This window comes from Gracilinanus agilis, chromosome 1 (assembly GCF_016433145.1).
Source record: "Gracilinanus agilis isolate LMUSP501 chromosome 1, AgileGrace, whole genome shotgun sequence".
Classification (NCBI taxonomy): Eukaryota; Metazoa; Chordata; class Mammalia; order Didelphimorphia; family Didelphidae; genus Gracilinanus; species Gracilinanus agilis.
In genome coordinates, this window is record NC_058130.1 from 583,651,419 (window position 1) to 583,668,594 (window position 17,176).

The 17,176-nt window shown below is 34.6% G+C and overlaps 1 protein-coding gene across 1 annotated transcript in view; it reads left to right on the top strand.

Annotated features, from left to right (window-relative positions):
- Window positions 1–15,945, top strand: part of GALR1 (galanin receptor 1) — a 31,004-nt gene extending 15,059 nt beyond the window's left edge. Inside the window, exons 2-3 of the mRNA XM_044658107.1 lie at window positions 994–1,059; window positions 15,628–15,945. Coding sequence (XP_044514042.1) covers window positions 994–1,059; window positions 15,628–15,945 — 384 coding nt within the window. The remainder of the gene's footprint in view (window positions 1–993; window positions 1,060–15,627) is intronic.
- The last annotated feature ends 1,231 nt before the right edge of the window (window positions 15,946–17,176 follow it).

A 17,176-nucleotide genomic window follows, 5' to 3' on the forward strand; every position in this document is an offset into this window, starting at 1 on the left:
TCTCTCTCCTTCTCTCTCTCCTTCTCTCTCTCTCTCTCTCTCTCTCTCTCTCTCTCTCTCTCTCTCTCTCTCTCTCTCTCCTTCTCTCCTTCTCTCTCTCTCAGATCCTAAATGTAATTTCTTAAAATATGGTTCATTCAAGTAAGAAGGACATGAACTGGAAAGAACTAGCATCAAAATTTATAGCAATATCCTGTGTGGTGAGTTGTTGTAGGATAGTTATAAACAAAGGGCACAGAAGAAACATTGCAAAGCACAATTTCAACTTAGCACGCAATAATGGGAGCTAGATCAATCAGTTGGAAAGTATTTATTAAATGAGGCACTGAGCTAGATTCTGGAGTTTCAAGAATGATATGGCATGGATTTTTTTCTCCAGAAATATTTCAACATGAAGCAAAGGTACAAACCTATAAATATTGACATTCTGTATAAACATATTCTATAACCACAGGCCAAAGGGAGCTTTTCCACAAGGAAGCAGCATATTACAAAGAAAGAAGTGTTGAATAGAAGACTTGGGTTCAACTTCTGAGTTTGATATTACTTTACTGTGTGATCCTGGGCAAACCATTTAAGCTTTTTGATTTTAATTTCATTTTCTGTAAAGTGAAAAAGGATAATGGAACCTTCTTACCATGAAGGTATGAGGAGCCAGTGAAATGATATGCATGAACATTATGAAGTGGTAAATAAATAGCAAGGATTATATATGAGCATTAATTTTTTCAAACATGTTTTTACATATATAATGGCAATATTATCTTTTGAAAAACAATGGTATATATATATCCAGGAATCATTCCAATGCCTAAGCATTATAACAACCAAAAATATTTTTGTTCATCTGTAATAAGCCTTTAAAATTAATGTGAATTTAAAACTAATAAAACTGCCACTTCAAAATTTAATGATCATTTTTGATATCAATGAAATATGAGATATAAAAAATTCATTCAAGAATTAAAATACTATCTTGTGCTTTTTTTCCAGGTTCTTAACCATTTACATAAAAAACTGAAAAATATGTCAAAGAAGTCAGAAGCATCAAAGAAAAAGGTGAAGTTTCACAAGTTTATGATTTGTTATCCTTAAACATTCTTTTTATTTTTGCCTCAGATCTGAGTATTCTTTTATTCTCAATTAACATTCCAAGCATTTGATATTCTAACACAAGCTTTTAACTTAAATAGCTCCATGATTCACTGGGGCAGTGAGCTTATATGAAGGGAAGGGAAACACAGTTCAATATATATAGAGTCAATCCTGGGTGTAGTGGACGTAATGCATTTTCATGTGGATGTCGGCCTTTAAAAGAAGTGGAAAGGGGTGATTAGAGGGAGGATATAGAGGAATTCTTCCCCTTCTAAAGTACACTGACTCTACTCTTACAAACTCTTCCAGAAAGGCTTTGCTGTATTCCTTTGGATAATAGTATTGTAAGCACAATGATTTTCTCACTCTTGTGGAAAAAAAAAAAACAAAACAGACTGTCTTTTGATCTTTTTATTCGTATGCTTATGTATGGTTAGAGAAGAAAATATGGAAGAGCTTAGCAAGAGTTACAGAGGAAATTATCTCTTTGCTATTGTCTTTCCTGATAAATGAATTCTAGTCTAAACAAGTCTCTTTTGATGAATGTTAAAACTTGCAGCTGTTCAATTTTTATTTATTTCACAAGTTTTTATATTTTTAAGAAACACTGAATTCTTTGGAACTAAATCAACTTGACTCTTGTTTTGACAGTATTTATCTGATTTCTGTTTGGCACAGTATAACCAAGATTTCAGACTGTATAACCATGGTGATGGAAGGAGACATATGATTAATTTCTTTACCAGTAAGGGTAGCCATATTTCCTTAATGATTTTTTTATCCTATTTTTTCAAATTTAATATTTTATATAAAAGATTAAATTAATAGGGGAGAAAGGATTATCCTACACTAAATTATCTTTCTAAACAAAGTAGTATAAAAGAAAAATTCATAGAATCTTAGAGTTGTCAGAGACCCCAGAAATTATAAATGTTTCAACTTGACAAAGAATGCAGAAAATTCTGATACAATACAGTATCTCAGATAGACCAAAGGTCTGCTGTAATGTTCTTAGTGATGGTGAGTTCATTACATCAATTATACCCCATTACATTTAAAACATTTTATCTGATACCTTTTATATTTCATTCTATTTATTTCTCTCTATATAATTGAAATTCCTGCCATCTAGAAGACTGCCCCTTATAATAAGGAATAAAAAAAAGAAAAAGTCAATTCGGCAAGACTAATCAACAAATTAATCAGGAAATATAATATATATGATGTTCCTCAGTCATATTTCCAACCTCTTCACAAAAGAGAGGGAATGTATTCTCATATTTCTTTTTCAAGATCAAGCTAGGTTATTATATTAACACGTATATCGGCTTCTATTTTTTGTTGTTCTTTCCATTTATATTAGTCTAGTCAATATGAGTATTGTTTTTCTTGTTATGCTTACTTCATTTTGTATCAGTTCACATAAATCTTCATAGTCCTTCCAATGTTCCCTATTTTTTTTTTGGCGCACTGACATTTCATAAAATTTATGTGCTATAATTTGTTTAGTCATTCCCAATAGGTCATCTATTAATTTTCTTTCAATTTTAATTATAAAAGATCAGTTACTAATTTTTTGGTGTATATAGGACCTTTTTTGCCCCTTTGTATCTTTGACTTCTTACTATGTGTGCTCAACACTGGGGACTCTGGGTCAAAGAATATATAGTTATATATTTTGCTCACTTTCTTAAGATAATACAAATAGCTTTTCAAAATGATTGGATCAGGGGGCAGCTGGGTAGCTCAGTGGAGTGAGAGTCAGGCCTAGAGACAGGAGGTCCTAGGTTCAAACCCGGCCTCAGCCACTTCCCAGCTGTGTGACCCTGGGCAAGTCACTTGACCCCCATTGCCCACCCTTACCACTCCTCCACCTATGAGACAATACACCGAAGTACAAGGGTTAAAAAAAAATGATTGGATCAAATTGGTCATGCAAGAGTGCATTAATATTTTTGCCTCTCCATCATCCCTTCAATATTCATTATTACTATTTTTGACATTCTTGCCACCCCATTATATTTTTTAAAAACTTTGATTTTTAGTTTTCTTTAAATTAAGTGGACATTTGACTCCAAATGAGTTGATAATTTGCTATGGAGCAACATAAAATAAGTCTACTAATTCTGCATGGCAGACATCCATATAATCAGAAGACAGTAATCTTGTTCCCCTAAGTTTTCACTTCATCAGGCTCTTTGGCTCATCAAGTGTTCTTTCTATAATAATGTCCATGGATATTGATACTTCTGTCACCTGTTTTTTTTTTGTTTGTACTTAAAATATGGTTACTAGAATTGAATACAATATTTTCTGCATAGTTGGGTCAGTTTGCAGTATGGTAGGACTGTTACCTCTTTTATTCTGAACATTGTTTCTATTAATTCAGCTTAAGTTTGCGTTGCTTTTTGATCACCATCTCCTAGTATTGATGCATAAATATTATAAAATCAATAAATAATCTTTTTTTCTAACACTAACTATTTTAAAGTCATTTTGAGTAAATTTTTCAAAGCCTTTTATTCCTTTGTAGTTGACATTTTTAACCCTAAATGGAAGATTTTAACTTTAATCATTTTAAATTCTACTATGTTAATTTGGGTTCATCATTGCTGAAGCTTCTCTAAATTTTTTTTGAATTCTGATTCATGCCATTTAATGCTGGTTTTCACATTTGAAGTTTTCCCATTCAAATGTGTTAGGAAATTCATGGAGCATGCTCCAGGCTCAAGAGGTTAAAGAGATATTGTTTAGATAGCCATTAGTACAACATTACTGGTAGGTGTGTCTACATGGAGATTCAGGCTCACATCTAAAGAATAGTTATAGAAATTTGATATCATTTTGAGGAATGTACCAAATTTTGAAAGAATATACTTTGGGAGAAAGGTATTCTAGTGTCTTAACATTCAAAGCTATTGAGAAATTTGGGTATTGGATCATATGCATTGTCATTTTGAAAGCATACACTTAAAACAGTTTATAAAAACGAATGGGGAGGATTCAACAGATCTAAAATGCTGCAGAGTTGTCATGAGAGAAGGGGAGTATGTAAGAATGAAATACTAACAACATAAATCCAAATTATTCTAATGAGGAGGAATGGGAATAAGATGTCTGAAGCAATTAATGTGAATATAGAAGAAATTTATCAGTCAACTTAAATGTTAGAAAGACTTCTTAGAAAATGAATTCTTCAGGAGCAGTTAGGTTGCTAATGGATTAACAACCACACCTGGGAGGGAGGTCTGTGGTTCAAATGTGGCCTCAGAAACTTCCTCATTACACGACCCTAAGTAAGTCACTTAACCCCCATTGCCTACATCATACTGTTGTTCTGCCTTGGAACCAATACACATTGTTAATTCTAAGATGGAAGGTAAGGGTTTAAAAAAAAAAGAAAACAAATCTCAACATTTTTGGTTTCTTTAAACTTTTTCTGAACCATTTATTAAGAAAATAAGCCAAGCTTTACTATGTGTATATACACATTCAATTTAATGAGATTAATAATTTTCATAATTTTCACAAATTTATTCATTATGTAACCATAATTTTTACTAACTTCTACTTTGGAATGTTTCAATAGAATATAATGTTGATTTTTTCAAATGTTCCTTGTATTTAATAGCCAAAACTTTTATATCCTCTGGGGGGGATACATATACTTCCAGGTGGTAGAACCTTTGGCATCAAGGATAGAATCAAGGACAAGGAAGTGGGGATAAATAAGAAATGAATGGCATGGTCCTATTAACATAATGAAAAATTATGTTAAGAAGTTGAAACTAGTGATGTGTAAAGAACTAGAGAAACAACTTACTGCCCCCCCCCCCACTTACCTTCTGAAGTCTTAGAATCAATACTATGTGTTGGTTCCAAGGCAGAAGAGCTGGAAGGATTAGGCAGTGGAGGGGTTGAATGACTTGTGTAGGGTCACACAGCTACAAAGTGTCTGAGGCCCAATTTCAACCCAGGACCTCCCATATCAAAGCCTGAGTGTCAGTCTATGGATTCATCTAGCTGCCCCTGAGAAATAACTTTTTAAGCTATGTTGGAAGCAGGAGAAATTTAAAGAAAAGGATAGAATTGATGCATCAGGAGAATAGGAGGATGATAACTGATAACATACTTAAAAGAGGGTAGAACTACTAAACTCTGATACAATTTCTGCTTATCTTTAAAGAAGGATTTTTGAAGTGGAAATATATATGAAAATAGCTGATAGTATTTGAAATCCAAACAAGTTTAATAAGCATTTAAGTATCGTCTATATGTTAGACACCATGATAAGTGATGGGAATACAAAGAAATGCAGAAGATAGTTCCTAATTTCAAGAAGCTCACAGTTTAATGGATTAGAAAGCATTCAAACAATTACATACAAATGAATTTAATACAAGATAGAGATATTCAACACAGAGAAGATATTAGCATTAAGAGGAGTCTGGAAAGACTTCTTGTATAAGCATTTTAGTTAGTACTTGAGGAAATGCAAGGAAGGTGAGAGGAAGAAATGAGGAAAGAGATTTCCCTGTACAGGGAACAGCTTGTAAAAATGCATGGAGTTGGAAGAGTATCTTGCTAAGGAACAGCAAGGAGGATAGGGTCACTGGGTCAAAGAGTATTCGGGGTGGGTAAGATACAAGAATATTGGAAATAGAGGAGGGGGCCAAGTTATGAAGGATTTTGAATGCCAGAGGATTTTATATTTCATCTTGTAGATGATAGAGAGGCACTTGAGTTTATTTAATAGGAAGAGGCATAATATGGTCATATCTTCCCTTTTGACAACTGAGTAGGTGACAGTCTGGAATGGAGAGTGCAACAACTTTGTAAACCTGAACAATTGTGACAGTTGTAAGAACTGTGATCAGCACAATGATCATTCATGATTCTAGAAGACTGATAAATGAACATACTATATTGTACATAAATACACATTTGCACATTTATTGCATATGTTTATTTACATGCATGCATGTGTGTTATGAATAATAAAAAAGTACCTTTGACAGCTGTGGCTAAGCAAAGAATTATGAACTAAAATATGTTAGAAATGATCACAAAAAATAAGGTGACCATGATCATGACCCATTTTGGATGGGCTATGGAAGTTAAGGGATATTAGAGGAAGTTTTTGAGATTTGGGGAAAGATGAACATACTTGTAGGCAAGTCTTTTGGTGGAACTTTAAATCAGTCCAACCAATATTGAAGACAATTTGGAATTTTACCCCCAAATGCTACTAAACTATATGGTATTTGATTTGCCAATACCTCTAATAGACATAGTATTCCAAAGGGAACAAAAATAGAGGGAAAGAAATAATATGCACACAAATATTTAGAGTAGAACTTTTTGTGTTAGGAAAAATGGGGGGGGGGGATGTTGGTGCTTATGCAATAAGAAATGCCAGGTCAAATTATTCTGTATAAATGAAATGGATTACTATTGTATCATAAGAACTGATATAAATGAAGGATTCAGAGACTTTGAAAAATTTTTTTGAAATAATTGTAATTTTTCAATGGTTAGGGTAAAGTTGTTGGATAATATTTATCTTTAACTCAATTTGAAAAAAGATAAAAATTTTGAGTCTTTGACTACAAAAAATGACCTTTGTACTGCCAGATTGCATTTTAAAGAATCCTCCAACATTGATGGTCTTCTAGGTTATTTAATTGTAAAAAACTGGATGCAGGCAGTAATAGCAGCACTTCACAGGTTTGTTGTGAGGATTAAATGAGACGATATTGAAGAAGTTATTAGTACAATGCCTAACTTGTATTAGATGCTACATGAATACTTATCTGTTTCCTTTCCTCTTTTTTGCTAGTGCCATTGATTAAGACCCTTTCCCTAGACTAGCATTTGAATGATATAAGAAATAAAGTGGAGTTAAGGAGATAGACAACCCTTGGGACTAGCAAGATCTACAGATAAGACAGAGTGGAGAAGAAGAGGAGTGAAATGTAATAATAATTCCAGTGGCAAATAGACAGAGAAGGAAACTTTGCATATTCTTATTTGTTATAATCCAATTAAATTAAATACACACCTATTAAATATTTACTATATATATATAAGGCACTTTGTTTGGCACCAGAAATTTAAAGAAGAAAGAGTAAACAAAATAAAGAACAAGAAAACAGTACCTACCTCAAAGGATTTATAATATTTATGGGATACAACATATGCATAAATAAGGTAAGTACAAATATATATACAAAGCAATTTCAAGAGAGACAATTCTAGTACCTGGTAAGATTAGGAAAAGTCTTAGGCAGAAAGTAGCAACTGATGTTTACTTTGAAGGAATCTAGGTGTTCTGTTGGCTGAAAAAGAAGATAAATGTGAAACTACTATGAGCATGGAATCAAGTGAGGGACCTACCTTTGATCACACCATCCCCTCATCATTATCTTTATATCTTTATCAGTATCATTATCGGGAGAAGAGAATAACCTGAAGTGTCCATCAGATACTTCAAAGTTTTATTCTATTGAAGGGTAAGGATGATGGGGAAAGACCCTTACCCAAGTCTAACCCAAAATGTCAAGGTATGGCCCTGATGCATATGATTATAACAAGACAAAGAAGGTATAACTGTAACAATGGTAAAGTTTAATGATGACAAGACAGAATCTGTCTGGCTTCAAAGATTCTATTCTTAGGGGTTGTCTAGCATCAAAGAGGGGGACAGTAAGTTTTCTTTTGTGATTGAAAATCTATTTGTAACAGGGTCATGTTGGCTGGGATGTGGTTCTTGCAGATGTTTTCTATTACTCAGAGCTGGCATAGTTGGTTTGAGTTGAACCATGGTTCCAGTTCATGGTTTTGACAGTAACAGATTGACAGCAGCAGAGTTCACCCTAAGTGTACATCCTCAAAGGACTGTTGTTATGTCAAGCTCCCAGCACATCTTTATTGGGTAAAGTATGCTCAGCTGCTAGGTCTGAGTCTGGGGAACATTTTGTAAGGTGTAAATTTTGGGTCTCAACATCTATGATATTGTGATTGTGGACTATACTTGGATCGGTACAATAACTGTTGGGATCTGTGAGATTTTTATATGGAAGTAGAAAAGGCCAGCTTAATCCTTTGGCAAATTCATGAATATAAAGTAAGGAAACACCCTTTATCTTTGGTCTCAGGGGCTTCAGATATGGATGTGTCAGTCTTATCTATTTCTAACTTTATCTTTCCTTCAGAGCCCCCTTCTTTCCCATCTTTTATGAAAGAGCACAGTTAAACTGATTCATTCATGAGCTGACCTTATTTCTAATGTTTTTTCTCATTGCAATCCTTTGAAATTGCCTTGTAGGCTTCATGTAAACATAATGTGCTTGCTCTTTCTTCTGCCCTCCTGCCCAAAATGTATACTTATATGAAAAATACATGAATTTCTCTTTATAATATACTACTATGTCCTCTTTTCCAAGATGGAAAATTGGGCTTATCCTGTGGAAAAGGATGATTGATATTTTTATAACTTTCTGCAGGACAAATTAAAGGAAAAGAACAAGATAGTTAAGCTAGGGATAGGCAAGATGGCCTTTTAAGGCTTCAAATACTAGAGCAGTCATTAGGTCTTTGGGTCTAAGTTACCTGGTAAATCATTTTGTACTATAATTTACAAAATTCCAGAAAATTTTCATTATTCCCAAATATCAGATCTGTTAAGATCTGCTTTTCTTTTGAGCCAAGTTCCAACAGATATTTTTATAGCAGCATTATTTGAAGAAGAATTATATACTTCAGATGACTTGAAAAAAGTTCTTCTCCAAAAAAAGAAAAGTAATAGAATTTAATGTATCAGACATTACAGCATAGAAAAAAGGGGGAGAAAAGACAAGCTTAGAAACAACCCACTACCACGTTTAATAAGAATCCATGTAGAGATTGATTGCACTTTCCATATAAGCCTTTTCCTCCATCAAATGATTTTCTCTAATACCCTGAATGGAAAAAAAGATGATGTAAGTGAGAAGCAAATATATCAGGTGTAACTATGGCTCTAATACAGCCAAAAAACTACAAGAAGTAGAAAAAAATCTTCAAAGAAAACAAACTTCTTCTCTACCAGAGGTGAGCTTTCTAAGTCACATTCTGATATTTCAAAGGACAAAAAAGAACAGGGAGACAGAAGATAGCTTTTCCCGTCAATTTCTATGAAAAACAATTCAGAATTAGAGATTACCATTAGGACTGAATAAAGTATCTTTTGAATAGCTTATGTGTTGAGGCTTTTGTGTGATCCTCTACTTATTTCTTTGGTTTGAGATTATAATTAATCTTTTCTAGGAGTGAAATGTAATAGCTGCTTAGTAAATGTTACACTATGTAGGCATCTATTTGTTGGAGTGTGAAAAATGCAATACCTAGTTGTTTGTCATTCAGCCATGACCATCTCCCTCTACCCCCAAACCATAGCTATCCATGGGGTTTTCTTGGCAAGGATAATTTGAGTGCTTTGCCATTTTCTTTTCTAATGGATTCTTATGTTAGGCAATCGGAGATTGAGTGGCTTGCTCAAGGTCATACAGTTGGAAATGTGTGAGGCTGGATTTGAACACAGGTCTTCCTGGCTCTAGGCTCAGTGTTTTTAACCACTGGACCTCAGCTGTCCCTGTATGAGGATGATCAGGTCCATGTACTTAGTGTGTGATGAACCTTAGTTAAATTGTAAATGCCTTTTTCCTTTCTGAATCTGATAGCCAGGTAGCACTGATAAACTAAAAGAAATCTGCATATCGGCTTCTATTACCTAAACCTTGGCAGAAAATAATCATTTCTGTTCCTGTTCTTTATCGATTAAAATATCTTGCTTTTATCAGTGTCTTTGTAGGCAAGATGTATTTATTTGTAAGTGACAAGCATTCAATTGTATCAGGTGATCTTGCCACTGATTTTCTTTTTCTGACCCTCAACTATGAGGCAATATAATTGCCTTGGCCTGTTGATTTTCCCATATTTGCCATTTTCCTATCATTTTTCCTTTGCATCATCAAGTTATTGGCCCCTGGAAGCAAAGTTTGGCAAGGAATAACAGAAAATATTAATACTTGATGTTTTTCAGTGATGTAAGTCACTATAGCAATTTTATTCATACTGAGTTTGAGATAGCTCAAGTTAATCCTGGGGTCTATTTCACATAGTCCATAGGAATTTTGAAAAATACTAAGTCTGGGGCAGCAAGGTGGTGCAGTGGATTTAGAGCCAGGCCTAGAGCTAGGAGGTCCTGGGTTCAAATATGGCCTCAGACACTTCCTAACTTTGTGACCCTGGGCAAGTCACTTAACCCATATTTCTTAGACCTTAAATCTCTTCTGCTTTGGAACCAATACAATATTGATTCTAAGACAGAGGCAATTTTTTTTAAAGAAAAAAGAAAAGAACAATACTGAGAGGCCTAAGGGCCTGAATATATGCACCTGACACATTCTGGTAAAAAAAATGTTATGTCTGAAAGCTTCAGATGAGTAGAATAGATGACAAATAAATGAATCATTTTCAAAACCCCAGGATATCTCTAGTTATGAGAATTTAACAGAATGTACAAATCCTTAATTATTTTGGTGAGCTGTCACAGATATTGTCCATGGTACTGAGTTCCCTAGTGAAAGTTGTGAAGTTAAAAGGAATTAAAATTATAAAAGATTCCTTTTAATAAATAAATGAGAGAATAAAAAAATTTCTTAAGAACCTAACTTATACTAATCACTGGAGATACAGATAGAAAATTATAGTTTCTACTCTCAAGGAGCTCATGGTGGTTGGGAAAGATAACATATAAAAGAAAAAAAAACAACAAAGAGACTATAAAGGTTCCCAAATTCTAATGATGCAGAATCTCTAGGTAGCTAGCAGAGGCCAAAGGTCCTTAAGGTTATTATTATGCCAGAAAACACTGCCTGGGAGCTGGAGGGTGTAAAGAAAGGGCACATTAGGATATAGCAGCAGGGCAGAGAGTAAGGCATGGTGGTCCACCATCTTACTGGAAAAATTAGAATTGCATACTCTGATCTCATGCAGATAGTATGAATAGTTTTATTGCTTTTCTTCACTGGCATCCCTGGTGGGATGTGAGTAGTCTGCGGGTGGAGGAAGGGGTGTCTCTATGGATTACAGGTCTTGCCACTGCCACGCCACCCTAGAAATGCCTGTTTCTCAAAGTCTTTCTCTGCTGCTTAATACCTATCTAACCTTGATGAAATTACTTAATCTTATTGGGCCTCACTTTCCTTTGCTAAATGATGAGGGTACTCTAGCCTGTAGTTGTTAAATCAATAGTCCTATAAAACTACTGCCTACATTTCTAGCTATCCCAAATGATCACATTCTAGAAACTTCACAGAATTCAATCCCTCAGTTGGTTGGCTGTGTCTTAGATATCAGTGGGTTAGAATGTGGCAGTTGTAATATCCAGCTATATATTAACAATTTTTATACCTTTAGAGTTTTTCTGTTAGTTACAAGCAAATCAAAAGTTTGGAACATCAGCTACCAACTGTTATGGCAGCTAGGTGCTACAGTGGATAGTACAGATTTTCTTCACATTCTCTTGAAATTGTCATCATTGATGACAAGTTTTCGTGATGAAATCTCAATGTGTACTGCGGTAGTAACAAAGCTCATTAGGCTTTTTTTTTTAACCCTTACCTTCCTTTTTAGAGCCAATACTGTGTATTGGCTCCAAGGCAGAAGAGTGGTAAGGGTAGGCAATGGGGGTCAAGTGACTTGCCCAAGGTCACACAGCTAGGAAGTGTCTGAGGCCAGATTTGAACCTAGGACCTCCCATCTCTAGGTCTGGCTCTCAATCCACTGAGCTACCCAGCTTCCCCCCTCATTAGTTTTTAAGTTAGACTCTTGTTCAGTTAGACTCTCATTTTTGTTCAGTTCAATTAGTCAAAGACTTGTTGCACTACTCTGTACAAGGTACTGTGGCAGGTGCTACTGAGAAAACAAAAATAAGATATGATATCTAAAAAGGAGCTTATCATTTAGTAGCAGAAATAAAATACAAATATTAATCACTTGAACTTTTGAAAGAGATATGTGTCCAAAGGCAGGTAAAATTAAAATTCCATCAGAGTTATGGGAAGGAGATAGAGGGGAGCATTTTTCCTGCTTTCCTCCTTTATCCCCATCACCACTTGACTTTCTGTACTCATGAATGAATGAATGAAGATATATCAATAATAAGAGATAGCTTTTATATAATGCTTTAAAATTCTCAAAGAACTTTCCATATGTATTTCACTTGATCCTCACAACAACTCTTTGAAGTAGGTGTATTATTATTCCTATTTTATATTTTAGGAAACTGAGGTGGAGATGATGAATTATTGTTCAGTTACAGAGCTCCTAAGTATCTGTCAAGTTTTTTTTTTAATTCTTACCTTCTGTCATGGAATTACTACTGTGTATTGGTTCCAAGACAGAAGAGTGGTAAGGGCTAGGCAATGGGTATTAAGTAACTTGCCAAAGGTCATACAACTACCAAGTGTCTGAACCAGATTTGAACCCAGGACCTCCAATCTCTAGGTTTAACTCTCAATCCATTTTACCATCTCACTGCCCCATGAGTCAGATTTTGAAGTCAGGTCTTCCTGACTTTTATGTCTAGCACTTTATCTTCTCTACCTGTAATTACCTATATCTAAGGGCTTACCCTTAGCCAACTAATATGATAATCAATGGTGATACAAATATAAAAACGTGAGATAGTTCCTGTTCTCAAGGAAGTCACTTTCTAGTTGATGGCGATAATAAATAAAACAATATTTAACTACAGAGAACATAGAAAGGTCTAGAAGACCTAAAGGTATAGTAGCAGGGGCTGATGACTGGGACTATGGATCCTTAGGTTACATCAGTAGATCAGTAAGACAACATGAGGGGTCTAGACTTATGGGCACAGAAGCAGGACAGAGAAGGTTTGAAGGACTTTAGGTGAAAATGACACATTGTAAGCAGTGAGGTGGTGTAGTGGAGAGAGCACTGGACCTGAAGTCAGAAGACCTAAGTTTAAATCCTGACTCAGCTACTTACTATGTGACACTGAGTAGGTCATTAAATCTCTGATTAAGTTTCTTCATTTATCAAATAACCATAATAATAACACTTACCTCCCACATTTTTATGAAAGTAAAATGAGACATTTGTAAAACATATTTCAAACCATAAAACACAACATAAAGCAGTAGCTGTCATGATCATCATAATCATCATTATATGGTGAGACCTAGTTTTCCTTTGTCTCAAGGACAGGAAAATGGTTGGTGATTTCCCTATTATTCAAATTATGTGAATAGTCAAGCAGTCCCCATAAGCTTTTCGAGGGATGGACTAGAGAAGGGGCCAAGAAGGGAAATCAAAGTGAAAAGGAGGTCCTGAGGGAGGTGGGATCTATCTGGTTCCAGGAGAATGTAAGAGCTTGGAGGAAAGGAACTCAGTCATTTAAAAAATCTTAGTATCTTCAGGGTCTTTCACATTGTAGGTACTTAGTATTTATTAATTGAGGTGGGAATATGCAGGATGCTTGGAAAATGTCAAATATTCAAAGGCACAGGATAAGAAAAATAGCAGCAGAGATATTCAATTCATAGGAGATAAAATCCAAGGATGAGCAAGCAGACTGATGTCATCAGTTATATGAATGAAAAATAAAAAAAAAAACATGAGCAAAAAGCAAGATATAGCAAAGTTTAACACCAAAAGCATGGCTGAAACTTGGTGGGATTGAACTGTTGATCAGAATATGATTCTGGATAGATGTACCTGATTATAAAAGAACCAAATAAATGACAGGGGAGAGGACATTGGAAAATATATGTATATAACAAAATTTAGGCAGTAGATGTATGAATCATGGTAGAGAATATTTGGATAAAGAGGAAGAAATAGAAGGAAAATCAAGATGACTACTGTATTACACTTCAGGCCATGTACTTAGGAAGAGGAAAGAAATATGTAATTATATAAGCAGATCATCAACTTGATATGACATAGTAGTGAGGGAGGAACATTAATTATCTTCTTATGTTATCTGTTGGAGTTCTTTTATAACCAAAACCTGCTTTCGATAAATGATATAACAATAAAAGATGATAGAAAAAATGAAGACCACTCAACTTTGATTTTCTTTCTGCTTTCTCTGCAAGAGAAAATGATCTTTGCATTGCAAATACTAAACAAAATTGATAATACTAAACAAAATTGATACAAGGGATAGCTGATTTCTAAGATCAAATGTGATATAGTAAAAAAAAAATATTTAGCTATCCTTAAGTCACCAAACCTAGGTGAACTATTTCCAAGGGTACCTAAAGAACTGGCACGAGTTCTTGCTCAACTCCTTTTGGTGATCCAAGAAAGATGAAAAAGAATGGAAGTGATCTCACAGGGCAGGCTAGAGTCTAAAAATCATAGGCCAGTCATCTTGATTTCAATAACATGCAAAATTATAGTCAGTCAATAATCATGTATTTAACACTATTATATGCCAAGAAGCATATTAAGTGTCAGAGTTACAAAGAAAGTAACAACAATCTATACCCTCAAGGTTTATACATTCTTCTGTAGTCAACAATATGTCTATGTTCACAAACTCACATAACTAGTTACATTCAAGATATTTGTAGAGTAGATGGAAGGTACTCTGAAAGGGTAATACATTAGTAGCTAGAAGGGGAGGGAGACTTGATTTGAGTCTTGAAGGAAATCAGGTAAAGAACTTTCAAAAGTGTACATTTTAACATCAAGAAATAAAAAGACTTTTTCAAATCACCCTGTATTCATTCAGTCTTTACATATATATGTAAATATACAAATATATATATGTATATATGTATATATATATATGCACAAAGAAAGAGTAAAAGTAAAAAGAAAAGGAAACAACATTTAAAGTTATCCCAAAGTGGAATACTCTATCTTTGGAGGTTGTGAGCTCCTTATTACTGGAGATCAAGCAAAGCTGGATGACCACTTACTAGGAATACTGAAGTAGGGATTCTGATTTTCATACAGGTTGGACTGCATGCCTTCTGAGATCTCACCCAGCTTTGTTATTTGATCATTTTATGTTGTTACAATCTAGGTGTACTCCCTTTTAATATTCCATGTAAGTGATTGTTGGGAAGCACAGTGAATACATCTCAAAATAATAATGAATAAAAACAACTAGAAAGATCATAATCGACACAATGTTTCATGCTTTCTCTATACTACTGGTGGTATAAAATCCCCCAAGCTATTATTTAAATCAGTGATTCCCAAAGTGGGTGCCACTGCCCCCTGGTGGGTGCTGCAGTGATCCAGGGGGGTGGTGATGGCCACAGGTGCATTTATTTTTCCTATTGCTATTAAAATTAAAAAAATAAATTTCCAGGGGGCTAAGTAATATTTTTTCTGGAAAGGGGGTAGTAGGCCAAAAAAGTTTGGGAACCACTGATTTAAATGAACAAATTGTTTATCCATTGATGCAATTGACATGTTTTTTTTTTTTTTCTTTTTTTGCCCTAGACAGCACAGACGGTCCTGGTGGTAGTAGTCGTATTTGGCATATCCTGGTTGCCACATCATGTGATTCACCTCTGGGTTGAATTCGGAGTCTTTCCATTGACTACGGCCTCCTTCTTATTCAGAGTCACAGCACACTGTTTGGCTTATAGCAATTCTTCTGTGAATCCTATCATATATGCATTTCTCTCTGAAAATTTCAGGAAGGCTTACAAGCAAGTTTTTAAGTGTCAGATTGGCAGCCAATCACCTCAGAACGATGCTAAAGAAAATAAAAGTCGGATTGATACTCCACCATCAACCAACTGTACTCATGTGTGAATCAAACAAATGGTGTAATCAGGTATTGTTAGGTTTCATGTAAGTGGACCAGAATTATAGGAAACAAAGCACAATAGTCTACCTGAGAGATTTGCCATTGAATCTTGATCTAAAAATTGGCTCAGATACTGAAATTCTATGTGCATTAATTTGTAAATTCTGTTACCTTAAATGTCTTAGTCCACTTAGGAAGCCTCTTGGAAGATTCAATTCAAGGCAAGACATTTTCTCTTTCTCCTAAAAAGACATCCTGTGGAAATGAGAAAAGAAAGAGTTTTTGTTATATTTCTGCACAAGAAAAGCAATCCTATAAATTGTTTCAATTTTCTATTAGCAAATTTACCAATTCCACCATCATAGCATGAGATTTTTGTGATGCATTTTGAAATCAAAACTATGACATAGAAATAATGTCTAGTTTCTTTGACTTCAAAACAAGACTTCACTTTTAGAAATTATACATCAAAATATTTTGTAGTCGAGGAAAGAACATTGGATTTGGAGAGAGGTGATTTAGAATTGAATTATAATAATTTACTACCTGTGTGATCCTGGGCAAGCCATTTCATCTTTAAGGGCCTCGGTCTCTTCATATGTGTAAAAAGGTGGTGGTGGACAAGAGACTATCTAAGTCCTAAATGCTATGGACCTTTCTTGATCTTGGACATGCCATCACGCTTTGGTTTGAATTGTCTTGTCTTTTAAAAGGAAACTTGGAACTTTCACTCAATTAAGACTAAGGAATTTTAACTTTATCTCCAATGGTCAGATTTACAGAAAATGCAACGTATTTTGTATAATTACTGGAGCATCACTTTTATCCAGGGTGTGAGATTTGTTGCCCTTATTCCACAGTGATGCAGAAAATTAATGTGATTTCCACATGCCAATTAAAATGTTAAGCTTTAACCTGTGAATATCTGAAGGACTTGTCAGCAGTTGGTACTTTAATCAAAGCCTCATAATTTGTGATTTGGATCAATGAAATCAGTGAAGCAGAATAGTCCAAATCTCAGTATAAGATCATAAATCATGTTTACCTTATTGTTAGTAGAAAGAATATGTGATTCTGGAGTGCTAGATTGGAGATTCAGGGCTTTGTCAAGGTACTTTGCTGATACATGTAAATTTTTGACAGTGCTCTGACTTCTCTGTGGTCTGATGAGATTTGTGTGACAATATAAGCTATATGGCAAAGAACAAAGCTATGTAATGAAGATTAATTTTTGGA